This window comes from Eutrigla gurnardus, assembly GCF_963514095.1.
Source record: "Eutrigla gurnardus genome assembly, chromosome: 5".
NCBI classification, from domain to species: Eukaryota; Metazoa; Chordata; class Actinopteri; order Perciformes; family Triglidae; genus Eutrigla; species Eutrigla gurnardus.
Genome location: NC_139919.1, coordinates 19,840,159 through 19,859,774, shown reverse-complemented (window position 1 = coordinate 19,859,774; position 19,616 = coordinate 19,840,159). Strand labels below are relative to the sequence as shown.

At 43.2% G+C, this 19,616-nt stretch overlaps 3 protein-coding genes across 3 annotated transcripts; 1 reads left to right on the top strand and 2 right to left on the bottom strand.

The window, feature by feature from the left end:
* Nucleotides 1–1,041: 1,041 nt before the first annotated feature.
* Nucleotides 1,042–5,978, bottom strand: ints5 (integrator complex subunit 5). The gene is made up of 4 exons (XM_084009768.1): nt 5,763–5,978; nt 4,796–5,048; nt 2,569–4,545; nt 1,042–2,220 (listed from the first exon to the last, which is right to left on the bottom strand). The coding sequence occupies exons 1-4, from the start codon at nt 5,855–5,857 to the stop codon at nt 1,513–1,515; spliced, it is 3,033 nt and encodes a 1,010-aa protein (XP_083865894.1). The 5' UTR covers nt 5,858–5,978; the 3' UTR covers nt 1,042–1,512.
* Nucleotides 5,979–6,379: 401 nt separating this feature from the next.
* On the top strand, nt 6,380–9,806 carry LOC311013886 (phospholipase A and acyltransferase 3-like). Its single transcript, XM_084010169.1, has 5 exons — nt 6,380–6,499; nt 7,344–7,419; nt 7,656–7,764; nt 7,961–8,229; nt 8,993–9,806. The coding sequence occupies exons 2-5, from the start codon at nt 7,405–7,407 to the stop codon at nt 9,113–9,115; spliced, it is 516 nt and encodes a 171-aa protein (XP_083866295.1). The 5' UTR covers nt 6,380–6,499; nt 7,344–7,404; the 3' UTR covers nt 9,116–9,806.
* A 272-nt stretch (nt 9,807–10,078) lies between these two features.
* On the bottom strand, nt 10,079–18,916 carry scyl1 (SCY1-like, kinase-like 1). The gene is made up of 18 exons (XM_084010168.1): nt 18,742–18,916; nt 17,980–18,120; nt 16,964–17,086; nt 16,644–16,870; nt 16,350–16,440; nt 15,824–15,979; nt 15,445–15,603; nt 15,183–15,290; nt 14,978–15,091; nt 14,698–14,853; nt 14,396–14,584; nt 14,165–14,240; nt 13,849–14,022; nt 13,376–13,524; nt 13,163–13,252; nt 12,721–13,047; nt 11,939–12,017; nt 10,079–11,795 (listed from the first exon to the last, which is right to left on the bottom strand). Exons 1-18 carry the CDS (start codon nt 18,847–18,849, stop codon nt 11,671–11,673), a joined length of 2,592 nt encoding a protein of 863 aa, XP_083866294.1. The 5' UTR covers nt 18,850–18,916; the 3' UTR covers nt 10,079–11,670.
* Between the last annotated feature and the right edge of the window lie 700 nt (nt 18,917–19,616).

Here is a 19,616-nt window from a genome sequence, read left to right as displayed (position 1 = left end):
ATAAAGTAACTGAATTATTGACTTTTTTTTTTTAATTTACTAATACAGATATCGTGTTTAAATTATTATATTGCGTACTTATATTTAACTTAATCGCGGTGTTATCTTTTTGTGTGGTTGATGATAAAATAGGAGGAGGCACGTAAACTCCTCAGGCACGGACACGTCATCTCCAAGCTGCAGTCAGTGAAGTGCACACATTTGTCCTGCTCTAATTTGTCCAACTGCTTGCCCTTGATTTCCAACCAGTGTATCGTATACAATGTGAAAATACGTATACAGGGTAATAAACTGCAACAGCCATGCAATAAATCGAAATTACATCTTGTTTCTTTTGTTTGTTTTTGTTACATAAAGCTGTTGTTGCCAAACAGCTGATCCCCTCTGGGTAAATCTGAGGGGTGCACATACTTCATTTTATTACACTTTTACTTTTTTTTCCACATTTCAGCCTCCAATTCCTTGAGTTTGGAACAATAAACACATTATGTTTTTGTTTCATTTGCCACACTATTCTCCATTACCTTGGGTACAAGTACATATCGATCACATTATTCTAAGGGGGCCCACAAGCAAACAAGGGCGGGAGGCACCTATAAAGGGGTAAATGTTGGTTCAAATCTATGATGATTTCCAAGGCCACAGTTCGTTGAATAATATAGTACTATATTGTATTGTTTCAACAATTTTGACCAACCCCTTCAGTTGTTTACAACCTCAGGCTGGATGATTACTGTGGTGTAACAAAGGGGAAAAAAAGTCTCTGTGTTTGTTTTTATACTGTGAAAATAGTGTAGCTTTAACTTAAAAAAAAGTTAAAAAAATCTAATTAAAGTGTCTAAAAAGAAAGACCTTCTTCCCTGCTACTCAATGCTTTGTATGAAGTGGTCAAAAAAATAGTTTGGAAACCACTGGCTTAGAAGATTTACAGGATGCAAAGAACACGGTATTACAACTTTGTGATTTAATAACCAAGAGAGTTCTGTGATAAAACATTTGATCATTAACAAGGATGCTAATTCAAGACACATAATAGGACCAAATTATTTATTCTGTTAAGTGGTTTATACAACAATGTTTTGGCCTTTATTAACAGATGACAAGTCATGTTTATAGGCACTATTTTCGAACGTGAACATGTGAAGATGATACAAAACAATCTAAAAAGGATTTAGCACAGTTACATTGTATTCACCAACCAAAATGACACAAGGAAATGCTGTGTTTTTTTGTGGAACAAATTCTGTATTAACATAATATACATGTGTGCCATTTCTCTTGTCCCCACGTTTTTGTCACAGAAAAAACTAGCAAGAAACGTATCAATTCTAAAATTATGGTACAAAAAGACACACACACACACAAACAAACACACCTATACTTGTATGAAAGTGAAGTACAGTGAAAGCAACTTTGCAGTCCACTCCTGAAGCGATGGGACACAGTAGTCCATCTATTTTACAGCCTCTATTTATTAGTCACCTGCTCTACATTGTTAATTTCAACTACTCTTTAGAGCTGGAACCGCCAGCACAGATGTCCCAATCTATCAATGTTTTTATGCAGGACGCTGTGAATCGGCGCCACGTATCTTGCCACATCACCGTCCCGTGAGAAATCCCTGCAGAACAGCCCCTTCTCGGAGTTAAAGACAAACTTCTGGGGCATGGGCCCATTGCCTCTTACGTACTCCCACACAGCCAGGAGCAGCAGCCTCACCTCAAAGGGAGTGAGGTGGGGGAAGGCTTCGTGGACGTTGGCCAGCACAGGAGGCAGGAGCTGGCCCTCTCCCATGCAGGACACCAGAAGACAAGAGGCCCGGAGGTGCCACGGGGAGTCTGTGGACAACACCTCACGGGATGCCTCCCAGTGGGCCAGCAGAGTGGCAAGGAGGCCTCTGAGCACAGCTGAGCAGTAGCAGAGAGCCGGGCGTCCAGCTGCCACCACCTGCAGCAGAGGGAAGAGCACCGGGTGGGCCTCGAAACAACGCCGGATGTGGATGTCTCGCTCCACTGTGGTGCGGGCGTGCTCTTCTGGGGGCCAGGACAGCTCACCATTGGCAACATCTGGACAGACGCTTTCCACCATTGTTACTGCAACTACCTTGGCTGCTTCAGCGTTGATGGGCAGCGGCTCCTCTGGGTCAGATGGAGGTCTTGAGCCGTTGAGACCAGAGGAGCTGCAACACTGGACTACGACAGCCAGCAAAGTCTGAACGTTCTAAAGAGTGAAAAACAAAAAGGAAAAAAAATGATTACAATGACACTTCAAGTATTTTCTGCTACGGCTTATCAAACATAATATACATACAACTATCGTATCTTTAATCATTTTCAGGTGTAGTTGAGATAATAGTTACATGCAGAATGCAATTCTATACATTTCTGTATCTTAGACCTACCTCCTCTGACTGAAAAGACTGCTGGTATATGCATTTAATGACATACTTCATAGGGACTAATCACTTCCTGAATTAGTATTAGCATCAGTTGCTCTGCTGTAAGATTATGTAATCCCCATTTAGCTTGAAAATGTGCTCATTTAAAGTTCTCAAATTGTGCAACTCACCTGCATGACCGCCGCTGGGTCAGGCAGTTGTGTGTCCGTGCGGACCTTCAGCCCCTTTCCAATCACCCCGGCATGAAACACGGACCATACACTGCCTGAGAAGTTGACGGTGGTACCAAACCGACAGTTGATATCCAGCAAAGAGGCTCCGATGTCAGGAGACACAGACGGGGAAGGCAAAGGGGCACCAGACATGTCTGCGATCTGCCCTCCAAACAGGCCGGCGTTGCCTTTATGAAGTGCTCCCTCTACCAGCTGCTGAAGTACTGCTTTCAGAGTGAGCGGAGAATACGCTGCAAATCGGGACAGGAGCAGCACTGAACAGTTCACGGCCTCGCGTGCCTGTCCTCCATCTCTCCCCACCGACCCTCCTTCCACTCTTCTACGCAGCGCCAAGAAGAAATGAGTCACCGCAGCACGAGAGAGCAGCAGCAGGTGTGCTGGGGAGGAGGTGCGGGGGAGTGGGCTACAAGAAAGGAGGCGTACTGTAGCATGAGACACACCCGCGTCGCCATGGAGAAGGAGTGAGCCAAAATCATGGAGGTGTCCTGAGACCGCTGAGCCCACCTGGATGGCCATGGATGACTGAACACCAGCTGCTCCTCTTCTCTCCTCATCCTGACTCTGGATGGCTGCGGCCAGGTTAAGCAACAGCTGCTTGAGCTGCCGGGGCCCCAGAGTGTGAGTATGGATCTGGGCGACGCAGCGAGCTACAGCGGCAGGAATGAGTCCTGCCATGCAAGAGGAGAGTGTGGTGTGGAGCTGCCAGGCCAGAGCCAGCTCCTCTGGGTTGTGGGCCTGGGTGAGTAGCTGGCAGAAGGCCTCAGTTGCCACGCTGGGACCTCCATACACTGACAGCAGACACAGCAACTGATGCAGCCAGAGGTGACGTTTCCGTTCCAGTCGCAGTGTCTCGGCACAGAGCTCCCCTACGTGAGACTGCAGCTCCTCCAAGAAGGGAATGACCCTTTGGGGTTGAGAGGAAGCCGAGTGGTGGGTGTGGACTTCGGCTCCATCTGAGCGGTTGAACACCAGTTTGTGGAGATGGAGAAGCAACATCTGGAGGAGGCGATCGCAACCTTCTCTGACCCCTTCGTGAGGGGAAGGTGTAGGACCGGAGATTATGACTGAGGCCGGGGTCGCTGTGTCTGCCAGGAAACGGAGGACACGGGACCCTCCTGATGGGCTCTGGCTAATAAGGTGGACAGCCAACCCCATCATATTATCCAGTTCCTCTCTGGGGAGGACCTGCAGCAAAGCCTGGAGCTGGAGCAGAACAGGAGGACGTAGCAGCTCTACCAGCTCTGCAGACACCGCACCAAAGAGGTTGGGCGACATTGCAGCCAGTTGAAGTAGAAATGGCACTGCAGCACGACGGAGTTGAGGGGAACCCTCCCAAGATGTTGAGGATGAAGTGGGAGATAGAGGACTGGACGGACACAGGCTTTCCTGAAACATCCTGAGCAGCTCCTTTCTGATGCTGTCTGAGTGGTGCACTGCAAGGTGTCCAAGGATTCCCACCACTGAGCCAATCTTTGGCACTCTGCTGCCTTTATCCACTCCTATGATCATTAGCCCTGGGTCCTTAGCACCATGAGAGCAGAAGTCCTTGAGTCCACATGCCAGGACTCGGCTGATGATAGTACCTGGGAAAGCAGAGCCGATGTGAGCCACCACCCAGTCAAAGTGTGGGGAGTGTTGAACGGAGGTGTCCAACAAAGCATCCACACACGCATCAGGGCACCAGGCCAGCATGGCAGCCAAGCACTGTGAGTAGGCCTCCATGAGGGACCGGGTGGCAGCACAGGACATCCAGAGCTGGAGCAGCTCGTTGAGGCTGGATGAGTGGGGCGCCACCCTGCGGCCGGCGTGCTTGCTGCTGAGCTGGCCCAACAAATCCACAGCCCAGGCAGAAACCAGAGGGGCCCAGGCTCGGGGGTTGAGACGGATGAACTCTGATAGCACGCCATGAACCTCCTACAGACAAACAGAAACAATTAAGACCATTTTCTCATGGAAATTCCTGACCATTATTCTTTTTTATGAATGCAAGGAAACATTTAGACTAGTTAAATTTGGCAGGGTCTGGCTATGTTAGTCTTGTAGACCGACAAATCCAAGTCAATGTTCTAATGTCTATAAACCTTTCAATATTCTCTTCTCGTGATTTTCAACATATGGTACTAGTTTTATAACAAGTTCTATGCGTGTCCTTGCATTACTGCACCTGTATGATGTCCTCCAGGTTGGAGCTGACCCCGGAGCTGGCATCACTCTCTGTCTCCAGGATGTGCAGGAAGGCGGAGACATGCTCATCATACACGCCCCTCAGATGCTCTAGCACTGCCCCTCGACAGGCTGGGACGGAGCGCAGCAGGCGCACGGCACAGCGGGCGTGTTCCCGGACACTGAGCTTCCGGCCCTGAACAGTGTCAATGCCACTGATGAAGGACTTGATCTCCTGGGCGAGCTCCTGGGTGCTGGAGGAGAGGCAGAGCAGAAAGTGATGAGGAAAAGAAGTTAAAACAAAAGAGCTGTATGATTGTGTGAGAAGGGAAGGTTGTTTCCGACTACACATAAAGATCGATTCATACACCACTACTAACAAGAAAGAGAACAGTATAATGGAGAGCTGAAACAATCATTTACATTATCAATTTCACTTTTGACTGACTAATTGTTGGAGCTCTCATGTATAAACATTTTAATTAGGTCAATTGACATAACATATAGTGATGAACTTACAGTTTATCAATCAAATAGGCTAAATAATCCTCAATATGTATCAATTTGTTTGTAAAACTGGCAATGCACTGTATTCAACTTGTCAGAACGTGCTGCTTTTCTTTGTTTCATATCTTTGTGTTTGTGTGTGTGTATATTTATATAAATATATATGTTCCAGGTCTGACAAGGCAAGCATTTAAAGAACGTCACTTTGGGCTCGGGGAAGTTGTGGTGAGCTTTTTTCACTTTTTACTGACATATGAATCTGACACATGAAAGGACTCCCTCTTTGTAGCCCTGACGTAGTTTGCTAATTCACTAACTTTCAATACTTTCTATATAAACGTGTAGTAACATATTAAAGTCTGACATCCACTACAACATGTACTACACTGACGTTAGAGTCGAAATGTCCTCGATGTGTCAGACCAGCCGCGTCCTCTCGCCACTACCAGATAGCCACTCACCTCAGGGCAGTCTGCGCCGTGTGGCTGTGTGAGCTCTGCATCGCTTTCAGCGGACTCCCGTCCAACACCACCGACATCGTTTGCTCTTTTAACATCAAACCGTCACATGAAATCCTCCTCTCGGCGGCGGGGCTCCGATGCGAACGACTGTGACAGCCTTTTTATTGTTTTCTCTGTCCAGTTTCGGGACAGAACACATCGAATGGGCGCTCTAAAGGCGGATGTTGGGACTTCTTCGTGGTTTGAAAAAAAGTAAACCGCCACTGACAGCTGACGTCAGTGGCGACACCTAGTGGTAGTGGCTGGATGTATACATATATTAATTTATTTAGCTTGTGTCAACGTCTCGCTGGGTACGATAACATAACACCGTGTCAACTAATACATTAAGACACGATTAAGATAGGAACCTGTAGATTGATGCCCAAAGGTTTAAAAAATTAGAAGTCAAAAACTGATATGCAAATAAATTGCCAAGTATCTTTTCACATACACGGAATCTACTTCGTTTAGAAGTGTGCAATAAAATTAATAATTAAAATGAATACTAATCATTAAAATTGTGTTGTGAAGGCATCAACGTAAATGTTTGCCTAATGAGGCTTTTATTCTGAAGGTCACGAGCTCCAGAAAAACATACAGAGCAAAGATCAGCTGATGCCGACTGAGCTCTCGGTGTCTCCGGTGTCTCCGGTGACTTGTTTGATATTCAAACACTGTGGGCACCATATCTAACGGTAAGAGGCCGGACTGTTAACACATCTATACAAACCGAACCATAATGTCTGAACCGTAATGTCTGCCGCCGGCCGCGTTTTCGTGTCGTTCTGTTGTGTTGCTGCGATGTGATGTTAGCCTAAAACCGGTTGCTTTAAAATGCATTTGGATGACGTAAACACAGAGAAGCTATTCACGAGCTTTCGGCTACCTTGGTGTTTCGTCGCTTACTGTAGTTTATGTATCGTTTGCTAAAACTGAACTGAATTAGTCGCTTTGTCTACATGAAAGCAGGCTGGCAGCATGGGTAAGTCCCACTCACTTTGTAATATCATTACACACCTTTTTACCGTGTCAAACGTCAGAGCATCGGTCTGTCCACTCGGGACTATTTTCATTTTCATTTTCACGTTCACGACTTATTTAAAGCTACTGTTGTCAGTATAATGCAATACAATTCAACACAAACAACACAAACTAAAGCATCCAAATGATTAAATTAGACTATATTAGTATAACCTTTGTATGTAGGATTTATTACAGGACTTTATTACTGAGTTTTTATAGATGTACTACCAATGAGCTACAATGTCACACATCAATATGCTTGATGATGATTATTGTATTATTCATTAATTACAAGGAGCAGTCACACAACACCCATGTGGTCGTCATATGAAAATTATATTCAATATTATAAGTACAATATTAAATGTAAATACATTCTTAGACGCTTGGTCACCAAAGGAATAGTGAACTGTTTTCATTTAATTTATTTGTGTTTTATTTAAATTTCCTGTCTCTTTAACCTCAGTATCCCATGTTGTGTGCTAATATGGTCTATAAAATGATTTATTCCTGCAGGTGCTGAAAGACATCTGCAAGTCAAACTGGTCCAAGGTTTACGGACGAAAGATACACCAACATGGCCCCGACATTGGTTAGGAAGTGATCACTAAATCAGAACTCTGAAAGTTAGACTAGTGTGTTTTCATACTTTGTTTTCTGCCGTTTTTGTGTTTTACAGTTTCAAGTCAAATCAATTGTATTTATTAATCCCAATACAAGTCTCATCTTATCCTTGTTTAACCCAGATAGTCCAGTAAGGCAGTCTGCAGATATTGCCAAACAGTCTGTTGCCAAATCAAACACTTTGTCTGTCTGTTCTAATCCAAGTATGATGAGAAACCAGAGATTGGGGACTTGATTGAGATCTTCCGGGGCTCCTATCAGCACTGGGCTGTGTATGTTGGTGATGGCTTCATTGTCCACTTGGCACCACCCTGTGAGTCCTCCCAGTCCCCACACACAGCTGTCTGGACTGCTACTCCCAATTACTAACCCTTCTCAGTCTGGAACAGAAACACAGCCTCACTGTCACATTACTTTTTTCAGACCACAACATCCATCCATTGTCAATCACCATTGGTGATATGTCACCAGTAATGTCTGGTTCACCCTCTCTCTTTTTTTATCCCTAGCTGAGGTCCCGGGTGCCGGCGCCAACAGTGTGATGTCTGTTCTAAGTGAGAAGGCCGTGGTGAAGAAAGAGGAGCTGTGGGATGTGGTTGGAACCAACCAGTGGAAAATCAACAACAGCCTGGACAAGGAGTACCGGTCCCGTCCAGCTCACGTCATTGTGAGGGAGGCTTGTGCGAAGGTGGGCGATGAGCTGCCGTACTGCGTCTTCAGAGGAAACTGCGAGCACTTTGCAAATGAGCTGCGCTACGGAAAGGCGGAGTCTCGGCAGGTCAGTTGAGCCATGTCTTTCATACAAGACTCTCAGATAAGAACAGATAAGAAGCCACTCTGTTAGATAAAGACTTAACATTCTCCCGTCCCCTAAGGGAAATTCCTTTGCACAGCACCATGTCCATCCAACAGCCAAAGCCATACACACCACAAACAGTACATACTGAAAAACATACAGCAGCAACATACAGTCCTTTCAGCTTGTGTATGGCTGACATTCATTGGTGGTCCCTGGTGGAAAAGAGATAAAGTGTGTTTGTGAGATAAAAAAAAAAAAAAAATTCTGGTTGAAGGAGGAAGACTGCACACAGACTTGCTAATTAAATCAATTCCTATTTATTTCAACAACACTGTGTTGAATCAAAAGCCGTAGCGAAGTTGTCTTTATCAGGCCAAGCAAGAACGCTGGATTACAGATTATACATTTTCACACATAAAAAGTAATCCTATAAGATAATCGCATCATCGGTAATCAAGTCATTTTGGCTTGGCCCTTGATGAAGACACATGTCGAAACGTTGGGCCTTTGATCCAGCACTATTTGGTTAAACAGATGAAATGAACAAGTCTGTGTGCAGGACTCCTCCTTCAAACAGACAATAAGATTACCAGCACATTATTACAGAACATGGAATCTTGGTGGTCCTGAAGCGTGTCCTGGTATGTTATTGATGTATTTCCCACAGTTGTGGATCATTTTAATGCAGTTTGGAATGTGAAGAAGACTCATGAACTGAAACGTGTCCCGTTTCCCTCTGCAGGTGCGTAAAGCAGGAGAAACCGTGATGGTGGCGGGCATGGCTGCGGTGGTGGGTCTGGGCATCGTGGCTCTGGCCGGAGCTCTGTTTGGAGGCGGCAAAAAAGAGAACAAGAACACCCAGTGATGGAAGGCCTGCGTCGCCTATTCAGGGGGGCTTGATGAACGGATCACCAGCAAAGCCTAACTGGTAGTCATCGTGATCACTCACAGAAAAAAATCAGCTAAATTTACGTGTGATTTATGCAGATATTTGATTGATTTCTATCTTGCCTCAACACCACCATATGTCCTTCATGCCTTCTTTAGTTTGAATAACAATGTGATGCTGGTTGGTTCCGGATCAAGGCCCGGTATTTTTTAGACTTTAACAAATCTTGAGCACAACGAACAGGAGATCCACTAATTAAGCTGCAGAGATCAAATATATTTAAATGTTTAATATAGAGTGAATATTTTTGAAGGATGTGAAAGGTCAAGGTGTATTTTCTATTGATGAAACAAAAATTCTTTACTGGTAGTTGTTTATGAAGAAATCATATTATCTACCCGAGTTTAACCTATCAAAGAATATGTTACACCATTAAAATAAGTAAAAAATAAATTTAAAAGAAAAGCTATGTTGCATTGTGTCAAAAACACTACAAGCTGTTTATTGTTAAAGTACCTTGATGGTCTGAAAATAGACACGTGGACAGAACTAATTCAACACTACTACAATTTTTAAATGACATGCCATCTCTAATGAATTAGTGTCTTGCTTTGACATTTACTTGTTTGTAATTGTTTGTAATAAAAGGAATGTGTGTGATTCTGGATGGTATCACTGGTGTCCCTCTAGTCATAGCTCTTGAAAACCATGTGTTTTGAATGCATTTATTCTTCACTTATTCATTTTTGTTTATTTGACGCTCTGAGATAATTATAATATATAATATATCAGTATTACTGGGTTGTAGAGCCAACCACCTAATTTTACTCCTGCGTAAAGTAGAATGATATTTGCAGTGGTGGCGTTATGGTGCACATGGATGCATTTCCATATAGTAGATGCAATCTCTTTAATTGTTAAATAAAATATGGCAACAGGTACTCACAATGAAAACACATTTTATTGTACCATAAGTTAGATAAGCATATTGTTGTATATGACCAGATGATTTTGAGGAACTCCTTTGAGAAAGTTTGCTTTGGATGTTTTTTTCTTTCTCTCCACTTAAGGAATATCTAGATCATTTTGGTTTTATTTGTCCAGGCTCTAGGATGCAGGCTTACAGCATTTTGAAAAAATAATAATTTACTAAAGAATGCTCCACATTATGGTCTATTGGCTCATACGTTAGTTCAGGAAGAAGATGCAGCCTTTTAATTTAAAGAAGAAACGTACATTTCTTTTTTCTTGTTTTTATTTTTAGAACATGCTACATGATTTGGCATCCCAGTTAAAGGCTGCATCCAGTCTTCTTCAGTCCACCTGAACTAAACACAGCGTAGTTCCTGACCTGACCTGAACAGCCCACACCAGGACATTGGAGGAGATATGGGGGGGGGGGGGGGGTTACACTGCCGGTGGGAAGACATTTCAGGTTGACATTTTCTGTTGAAACTTGAGGTGTTGGATGCGATCCTACAGACCAGATCTGTTTCATTAAATAAAAGGCACAAATAAATGATTATAGGGAATTTTTACGGAAATCCTTTATCCTGACCACACCCAACCCTCCCAAAAATGACAGATAGGTAAATCTTACTTCCTCAGACGATCAAAGGTTGAGTGATATCTGCATAATTATATGGATATCTTCAAAATATTTAAAAATAAAACTAATTGGATTCCATAAACCCTCCGCAACAGCACTACGAACGAAAGTGCATGTAAACACAAACTGATTTCCCCTTAAAATAGGCATCACTTACTACTCATTTCTGTCACGTGCCTGCATTGCATGTACCACATTTACAGATCTGAAACCAGTCACACTCGTCGTCCGTCAGGCCAGTTCTGTACAGTCAAATACAGTGTGCAAAGTAATCTCAACATATTTGGAATTCTGTGCCATGAAACCTTTTGTTGGGCCATACAAATACACAAGTGCATGCACGGATTGATTTTAAGTCCTAAATCTGTAGGTTTGTGACCAGTGAACTAAAACATTCATATTCACTGTGCGTGTGCTGAAAAACATTCAGTGTAATGATGAATGCATGTATGATTCTGAAATATCGTTAAATATATTTCTCAATTTTTAAAAAAAGTGTCACGTCTTCATGTCATTTTAAGACAAGATGCACCACATATATATTTATATATATACACACATTTACTTTACAACTGTAATTTATGAGTTATGTAAATAAAAAAAGAAAAGGAAGGGACATTTACTGTGATCAGCTCAGGCTGCAGGGGGAGCTGCTCTTCCACTATTGTGTCTGTGTTTTCAGCTCTGCCATCCACAATAATGCATTCATAAAGCACTAGGTTCTTGCTTCTTTACACATCTGTGAGATCCTCAATGCAGAAGACGGGGAACCCTAAAGCTGAGAGTCAGAGGGACCAACAGTAATGATTTCCTCCGACTGTTGACACTTCTGGTCCTTCGTTTGTGGAATGTGAAGCCTCCATCTACTTCTCTAGGTCCAGTCACTGTTGTCGACAACCTCCAATCTGTCTTTGCATCCTCGTCAGTCTAGCTTGCGTGCGCCCAGTTTGAGAGGACCTTTAGCTGCTTTGCGCTCGGCCCGTTTCGCCTCCAGCTCTTTCCTCCTCTCCTCCCGTTTCTTCTTGGACAGCTCGGCCCTGCTGAGACCTGGTTGACGATAAAGACAGGCAGGTCAATACACAGGCATACGGCATTAGTTATTGGTCATTAACAAGAATAACTGGGCATTGGTCCAGTGACGTGACGGATAAAAAGGTTCATATTTCTGAGGGGGGCCAGCTGAGACTTACCCTGGTTCCCATCCACTGACTCCCAGCTCTCCTCAGCGCCCCAGTCTCCGGTTGCCTCTGCAGTCCAGCCTTCTCCAGTCTGACACGGAGTCAACAAAACATGAACACTATAATGCTTGTACTGACAAGACATTAGAGGCTATTTCTTTCTCTCATTCCATCTTCATGCTTTCTTTATTTTACGTAGCAACAAGACTGCAGTACATTTTTTTAATGCTTTTTTTTTTTTTTTGCTTTGCTTTTTTTAAAATAAAGTTATATCTTCTTACAATTGGATGGTTTTTATAGAATAGTTATAGCTCACTAGCACAAATAACACTGCTTGTTTATTCTTTTTTCTTTGTCTGTATGAATGAGTGGCTGTTCGAGGGGATATAAATGAAAATGTTTGTACATTCGATGTAAAGTTTGTAAAGTTTATGTACTTAAAACGTCATTGTTAAAGAAAAACACTGCTTGTTTCAATGGTGGAATGTGTGTGATAAAGTGAAATTAAATGTGTGAGAGAAATCATTATTTAACTTCTACAATCTGGCTAGCCTCATCATCTGTGCAATGCAGGAGGAAACAGATAGTCTAGCTATGAAAACGTTGCAGCAGGCAACGTCCTGTAAAACCATAACTTGCTTGGAATAAATGAATAGTAATAAAAAGTTTGCTTCCTTAAGAGCTTTTGGTTGTAATTTTTTGCTGTGATGAGTTTCATCCCTTTAAGAATTTTCTGACATTATACAAAATCAGATTAACACTAAATGACTCTGTTCATCTCCCTCCGTCCTCACCGTGGTAGCAGCAGTGCCGGCTGTGTTTCTCTGGGACACGTTGGCGAACAGATCGTTCTGATTGGCTCCTTTGGTGGCTGAGCTGTTGCTGTCCCAGTTGTACTCGCTGGCTAACCGCACACCTTCTGGCAGGGGGAGTGTTGCATTGGCCAAGGTTGTGTCTGTGTCTTCCTCCGCCCAGTCATTGCCCCAGCCTTCCTCACCCGCAGAGCTCTGACCCTGCCCTTCCTTCTCGTTGGACCAGCTGTCATCGGCGTCCCAGCCTGAGCTGCTCCAGTCAGCGCTCTGCTTTTTCACTGCCATGGAGGACGACGACGACCTGCCCACCTGCATATTGGAGAGATTGACGACTGAAATGTAGACCAATTGAAGTCATATAAAAATAGATTATGTTATCCACAAAGGAAGCTGTCTTGGTGATCCAAATTAAAAGGACTCGTACTCCTTTGTCCCCGGCCTTCTTTTTGGATGATGCCATTCCTGACCAGTCGGTGTTCCAGTCGTCTGGGTCAGTGTGACTTTTCTCTGGGTCCTATAATGAGACAGCATCAACGATTAATGAAATTTTATATTAAAATCCCAGATAATACAAAACATAATATCACATACATCTCAATAATAATTTGTTTTTCAGTCAACAGAAGTGAACTCTTACTTCCAAACGTCCCCAGTCCTCCTCCTCTTCCCAGCGGTCTCCTGGTGGCTCATCTTTGTTGCCTGCTAATTCATGAGTGTGTGATTGGTTGGGATCGCTAGAAACAGCGTCGTTCGTCACAGAGGGTTGTGGAGTTTTATCTTCAGAATCTGCAAAAGAAAGACAAACAAGACAGCTTATTATAAACTTCAAAAATGTTACACATCAAAGTGTGTTTTTATGTCCTGACAGACTACTGTATAAATGAAACGGCTGCTTGAAGCCTTTTGTGGCATGAAATCTGGTCACTTGACTCCGTGTCGTTTACGAGTTTGAAAATGGCCAAAAATAGAAATAAGTCTGCTTACCATACATATAGAAGAAGAATGTGTGGTTTAAAAAAAGCAAAAAAACCCCACTATCTCTGGTTCTGCTGCATCAATTTTGATCCTCTCTTTTAAAAATGTTCCAAATCCAAAATATGATAACCCTACCAGGTGCAGGTGATCCGTCACTGGTAGGACTGGTAGTGTTGGGGACCTCGCTGTCCTCTGTCCCTGGAGCGTTGCGGATCAGCTTAGAAGTTATGGAGGACATGCCAGTAACGGCCCATCCCGCCCAGCTGGACGACGCACCTGCTGGCTGAGCACAGGATGCTACATCCTTTTCTGCAAGGCAGAGAGTGAAACTTTCATGTTTTTAATCTTTTTGCAAGACATGTAAATACGGTGGCATATTGACCCGTTTCATTATTTAATGAGATATAAAGTAGAGAGCCGACTCTGCAGCTCAGTTCAGTGTGTTACAAACCTATTTCAGCCAGTGTAGTGGGGTCTTCCGACACAGTCTCCAGCTTGGAAAGGAAACTCTTGATAGCTTTGAATGCCTAACAAGAGAGAGGAAGACAGGAGAGAATATACTGAGCAGAGATACATCAGCATATCTGTTTTCAGTGACCTTATAACGGTTTCCTTATTTTCTCAGCAATGCTTTTGTAGTCAAAAGCCACCATAGTCATAAATCGAATTTAGTCATGCGTACCTGATCTCTGACACACTTGTCAGGGTCAACAGTAATGGCAGAGAGGGTGGGGAGGATGCGAGCGGCGATCTCTGTTATGCTGTAGAAGTTGTGTGTAGCAGCAAAACCCAGTACACCGGCGGAGCGCGAAGCTGGGAAGGGATCTTTAGTGGCTCGTGAGAAGGCAGAAATCAGAACACGTTGTCGGGTCTGGGAAGAGAGGGATGATCGAATATTAAATAAGATTCTTTACTGAACTTCGGTTTAAATGTTTTAAGCATTAAATGAATCAAGTGTTGCACAACGGTGCGGCTGTACTTTACCCCTGCATTGAGGTAGGAGGCGATCTTGCCCAGGCAAACGGTGGTGTTGCACCGGATCGGGCCCTGTTCGTCTCTGGCCTGCAGGCGGGCAAAGTGGCGCATCAGCTCTTGGTTGAGGTTGGTCTCATTCAGCTTGGGAGCCATCAGCAACATAGACTGGAGGGTGAGATGGAGAAACAAAGACGGGTTAAAGTGACAGGAGGCTGACGACATCCGGTACAAAAAGAATATGTAATTACTCCTCCTGTTTCCTGGTGTGTGTTTAAGACATGCAAACTACCTTAACAGTCTGTTCTCTGATGGCGGGGTTGGTGTCCGTGAAGCCGTGAACAACGTGAGGGAAAATCTGGGAATTCACTGCTGCGTCATTCAGATATTGAATGAACTGCTCCATCTGAGACAGAGCACCACAGAGAGAAGACGGGATAAAATGGCAGAAGGGGATATGATTTACTGATGTTTTTGATGGTATAGGCTTAACATACCTGCTGCAGCAGTCGTATCCTCATGGCTCTGTCTGTGGAGGAGAACATCTTCACGATAACAGGGATGATCTTCTGTTGGTACTCTTCAGCTGAAAGGAACTTCCCCACCTGGAAAAAAAATATAGAAAGAAGATATTAAAAGCTGTACAACCATATCTTACTTTGACTTTTTTTGGAGGACGGTTTTGTTCATGTTTTACTTTGAAAATGATTGGACACACTTGTCAGATATTTAATAAGGTGTGGAATTTGAAAGCTTCACCTTGAAAAGCGGTGTGAGGACTACGGCCCCTGCATTGCCAAACTCAAAGGCGGTTAGCAGCTGAGGAAGGACCTTGTGTTTACAAAAGTCTTCAGGGAAGGAGTCCAGATTGTCACTCAGATCCTGGAAGAACTGCTGCTTCTCTGCCGGCTCCTTGATCTGGAGAAAGAGAATACCTAATTTATTATACTATCATATCATACTTTCTAATGCTACTCACTGGTAATTACTTCATCAAATTACACTATATGGGATATTTCCAAGAGAAGTTGATCTATTTCTATCTTGATATTCTACGTTGTGACTTGAGTGATGAGGTTTGATTGTAACAATAACACAAACTCCACTCTTATATGTGTTTTTATGCAAGTCTGTTGACCTGTATCTCCTCCAGGAAAAGGTTGCTCTCCACAAAGCTGTTGCTGAGAAATCCCCCAGGGGCTCTACAGTTCTGGAGAAAGCGGGCTGGGTTGGGCCGAGCTCGGGGGTTGGCCCCCACCAGCTCACAGTAATGCGGGACCAGGGCCTTGGGGATCTGTGGGCACAAAGAGGACACACCGGAGACAACACGAGACTGTGAACCACACTTCTTCAGGTCACAAACAACATCCTTTTAGTGATCACTGACAGTGTAGACTTGATTGAAGGCAACTTTGACATGTGCATCTCATTCAGTATCTGCTGACTCATCTGAAATTCAATTTGAGAATTCTTCTTATTTACACAAGCAAAATATCTGCCCTCTAATGCCAAATAAACACTAGAATCATCTAAAATGTATCCAATTTCTAGTTTGTTATTTTTTTTTTTTTTTTAAACTTGTTCAATGTAACAACAGGAAGCATCTCTAGAATATCAATATGTCATGGAATAAACGACAATACTGCAGTAATAAAACAAAGTACCTTCCCCAGTGAACGAAGGGAGGATGTGCGAGGTAGTGGCCCGTTGAACACCTCCCAGATCAGGCAGCCTAGCCGCCACACCTCGCCCACCCTACAACAAACACAGTACAGAGCTCAAACAAAAGGCAGTAACCAAGCTTTAAAATATCATGAAGACTTTACTCAGGCATCATTACAGAATCCTATTATGAACCTCTTCATTCTGTAATTTCTTCTTTGTCCAAACATTCATATTGCTGCTTATTTTCTTCCTGTATAACACATCATTACCATTTTAACCAGCCCTTCTCTTACCATTTCTCTCCACTGCTATTGGGCATCTCTGGTGGGTCGTATCTCTCCATGTCTGGGTAAACAGATTTTGGGGTAGGCAGTGAGACCCCAGTTGGGTCACCCTGTTCAGGGGCCACATGGTCAAGTGCTCCGAGCTTCCACTCCCCAGCTCGATCCACAAAAACAGCCGATACACCCAAGTTGTTATGAAGCAGGTGGCAGTCATTGACCAGGAAACTCAAGGCTTTCTGAGAGAAGAGGTGAACAGTAGTAGAGGAGGAAGGGCTTTCAGAGAAATGGCTCCCCTTAAAGTATCAGATGGTGCTCTCTTCTATACGTACCACTATCTGGTGCAGTCCCCAGGATACCTCCAGTTCCCCAGATCCCCCCTTCTCTGCCTGGGCTTTCAGGTGGACTGCCAAGGGTGTTACCTGCTCAGTAACTAGGTACAGGCTCTTCTCTGTCTGTGAAATTTCAAAAAACAAAACAAAATAAAAACAAATTTATGATTGTTTTATGTGTATGTTACTATTGCATATGTTTGATAAAATAATTAAAATGTATACGGATGGTTATATTTGAACTAGTATTCTGCTGTTTATTATCCATACATTTATTTATTAAAAAGACATGTAAGAGGTGCTTGATTATTTACACAATATGTGTATTATTAACATGATATCAATGTTATTCTGTCAATATCAGTTATAAAAACCAGTACATCACAACTTAATCAACTAAAATTAAGTAAATTAATACCCAGACCTACTAAACTATGAGGGTAACACAGGGCAACACTGTATACACAGCATTAAAAACAAAATTATGGTCAGAATTATAACAAACTAAGGAGTTTGGCAACTTCCCAGTTCCTGTTCTAGCCTCCTTAGAACTATGAATATGTCACCAACAAACATGGACCTGTCATGTTTCCCTTGATGTACTTGATTTTCAATTCATTCTTTAGGCAAAACTTGCAGTAGATGCTGATGCACTCATTTCAAGTGTGTAATCATGATAATAGTACAGCATAGTTAGTTTGGTTATTTTACGATCTTGTTGCGTAAACAACGCTGATAAATCAGTGTAAGAATATGCTTACATCATGTAGTACACTACTCACTATTGTACAAATATTAAAAGGCCGACAGTGTCATATTCACACTCACCTCTCTCTGAACGTTAACATGCAGAGAAAAGCAAGATGGTGGAGATGAGTCACTAATTATGATAGTCACACGACACAACAACAACAACAACAACAACAACAACAACAACAACAACAGTAACCAAGCTGAACACCATAAACAATGGCAATGTGTGTACAGCGGAGGATGGATGCATATAAAACACATACCTCTAATCCATCAACATAAGCCAGGATGTTAGGGTGACGCAGGGTCTTCATACGCTTGAAGGCAGCCTTGGCCAGCTGGGTTTGCTGCTCTGTTCCCTGTGCTAGCTCGTACAGAAACACCGACACAGGCTCTCCATTGGTCTGAGGACACAGGTGGGGTGCAATTTATACATACAATATTAAACGTTATCCTATGTAAACGCCAAAAAACAAATACAGTATAGCATATCACCACATCATACTTCAATACGTTACAATTGACCTGATGAAAACAGGAAGTGGGTGCTTGGTTGTTTTTTATCTGGCCCTGCAGGCATGATGACAGACAGCACTCAACGATTATAATTAGGACAGTTGGTGATGTGAGGTGCTGTCGGTGCTGGGGGACGGTACCTTTATTAATGTCATAAAACGTTAGCTGGAAAACTGTGCCGTTAACGGTTATTAACGCGGCTAAAACGGGGTGACGTGGCGAGAAATACGTGTCTGTCTCTCGGAGTAAACAAAGCCCGACCCCGTAGCGAAAACCAGCAATACGTAGATGAAGCTTACAAAACGAAAATGACGAGGAGTAAGCACTGCCACTGAATAAACGATAAAGATACGGCCAGACTTGACATGTAATCTTGTCAACATGACACCACCTAAAAGCTAAAAGAAGCGAACAGACATTAACGCTAGCCTGCCGGCTAAGAGAGGGCCTCCGTAGCGAGGCTAACTCCGACCGTTGGCGGAGGATCGGAGGAGGTTTGCGTCTTCTACCTTTCGCTTCCCCCGATGAAGACTCCATATTCCAGACTTCTCTTGAGTGTCTGGCAGGATTTCATAAGCGAAGTCTTTGACAGGATCCCTGGCGAAAAAGGACCACATCTCCTTTCTCCTCTACACCTCATCAAACACACACACAGCAGTCAACAAGAGCGCTGCACAGACCGCGAGCTAGAAGAGGCTAGCTAGCAAACGGCACGGCAGTGAAGTGGTTTCGTGTAAACTTTGTTCCTGCACATTGGTTCCGTATAATCTTTGTTCCTTGCATTCAAATTCAAGTAAGAGCTGTATTGAGATTATATTTAAACAAGATACATTTTTCAAGTAAAGTCACAATTTGAAATGATGTACAGACGTGTCACAACATGACATAATGCAATCGTTCTTTTAGATAAATGTTATTTTTCTTTGTAGTAATGAAAATTTATGATCATAAATGTCCACACTTTGGCTGGTCACGTCAATACCAAAGAATGACAGTTACCACGCAGGTCCTCTCATTGATTGTTTTGTGCTAATATGAACAATAACACAATTATTTTGGTAGTATGCAACACTAAAGCACAAGACAAACTCACATGAGCAGGACTTTTAGGCAGGTCCTGCATTTCCATTCACTGCCGCTCTTGTAGAGGGACCCTGTGCCAAAATTCAAAGGGTATATTTGTGTTTAACCAAACTGCCACCAAAGGGGTCAAATGGGCCAAAGCGATTTTTGCATATTTATTTGTATTGTCCCAGAGAACTTTAGTGTAACACATTTGGTCATCTATGATGCATTTAGATGGCACGTTTGCCTTATTTGCCCCAAGGTGGACTCAGTGAGAGTTTCAAGACAACCAGAGTAAAGTAAGAGATGCTGCAGGATA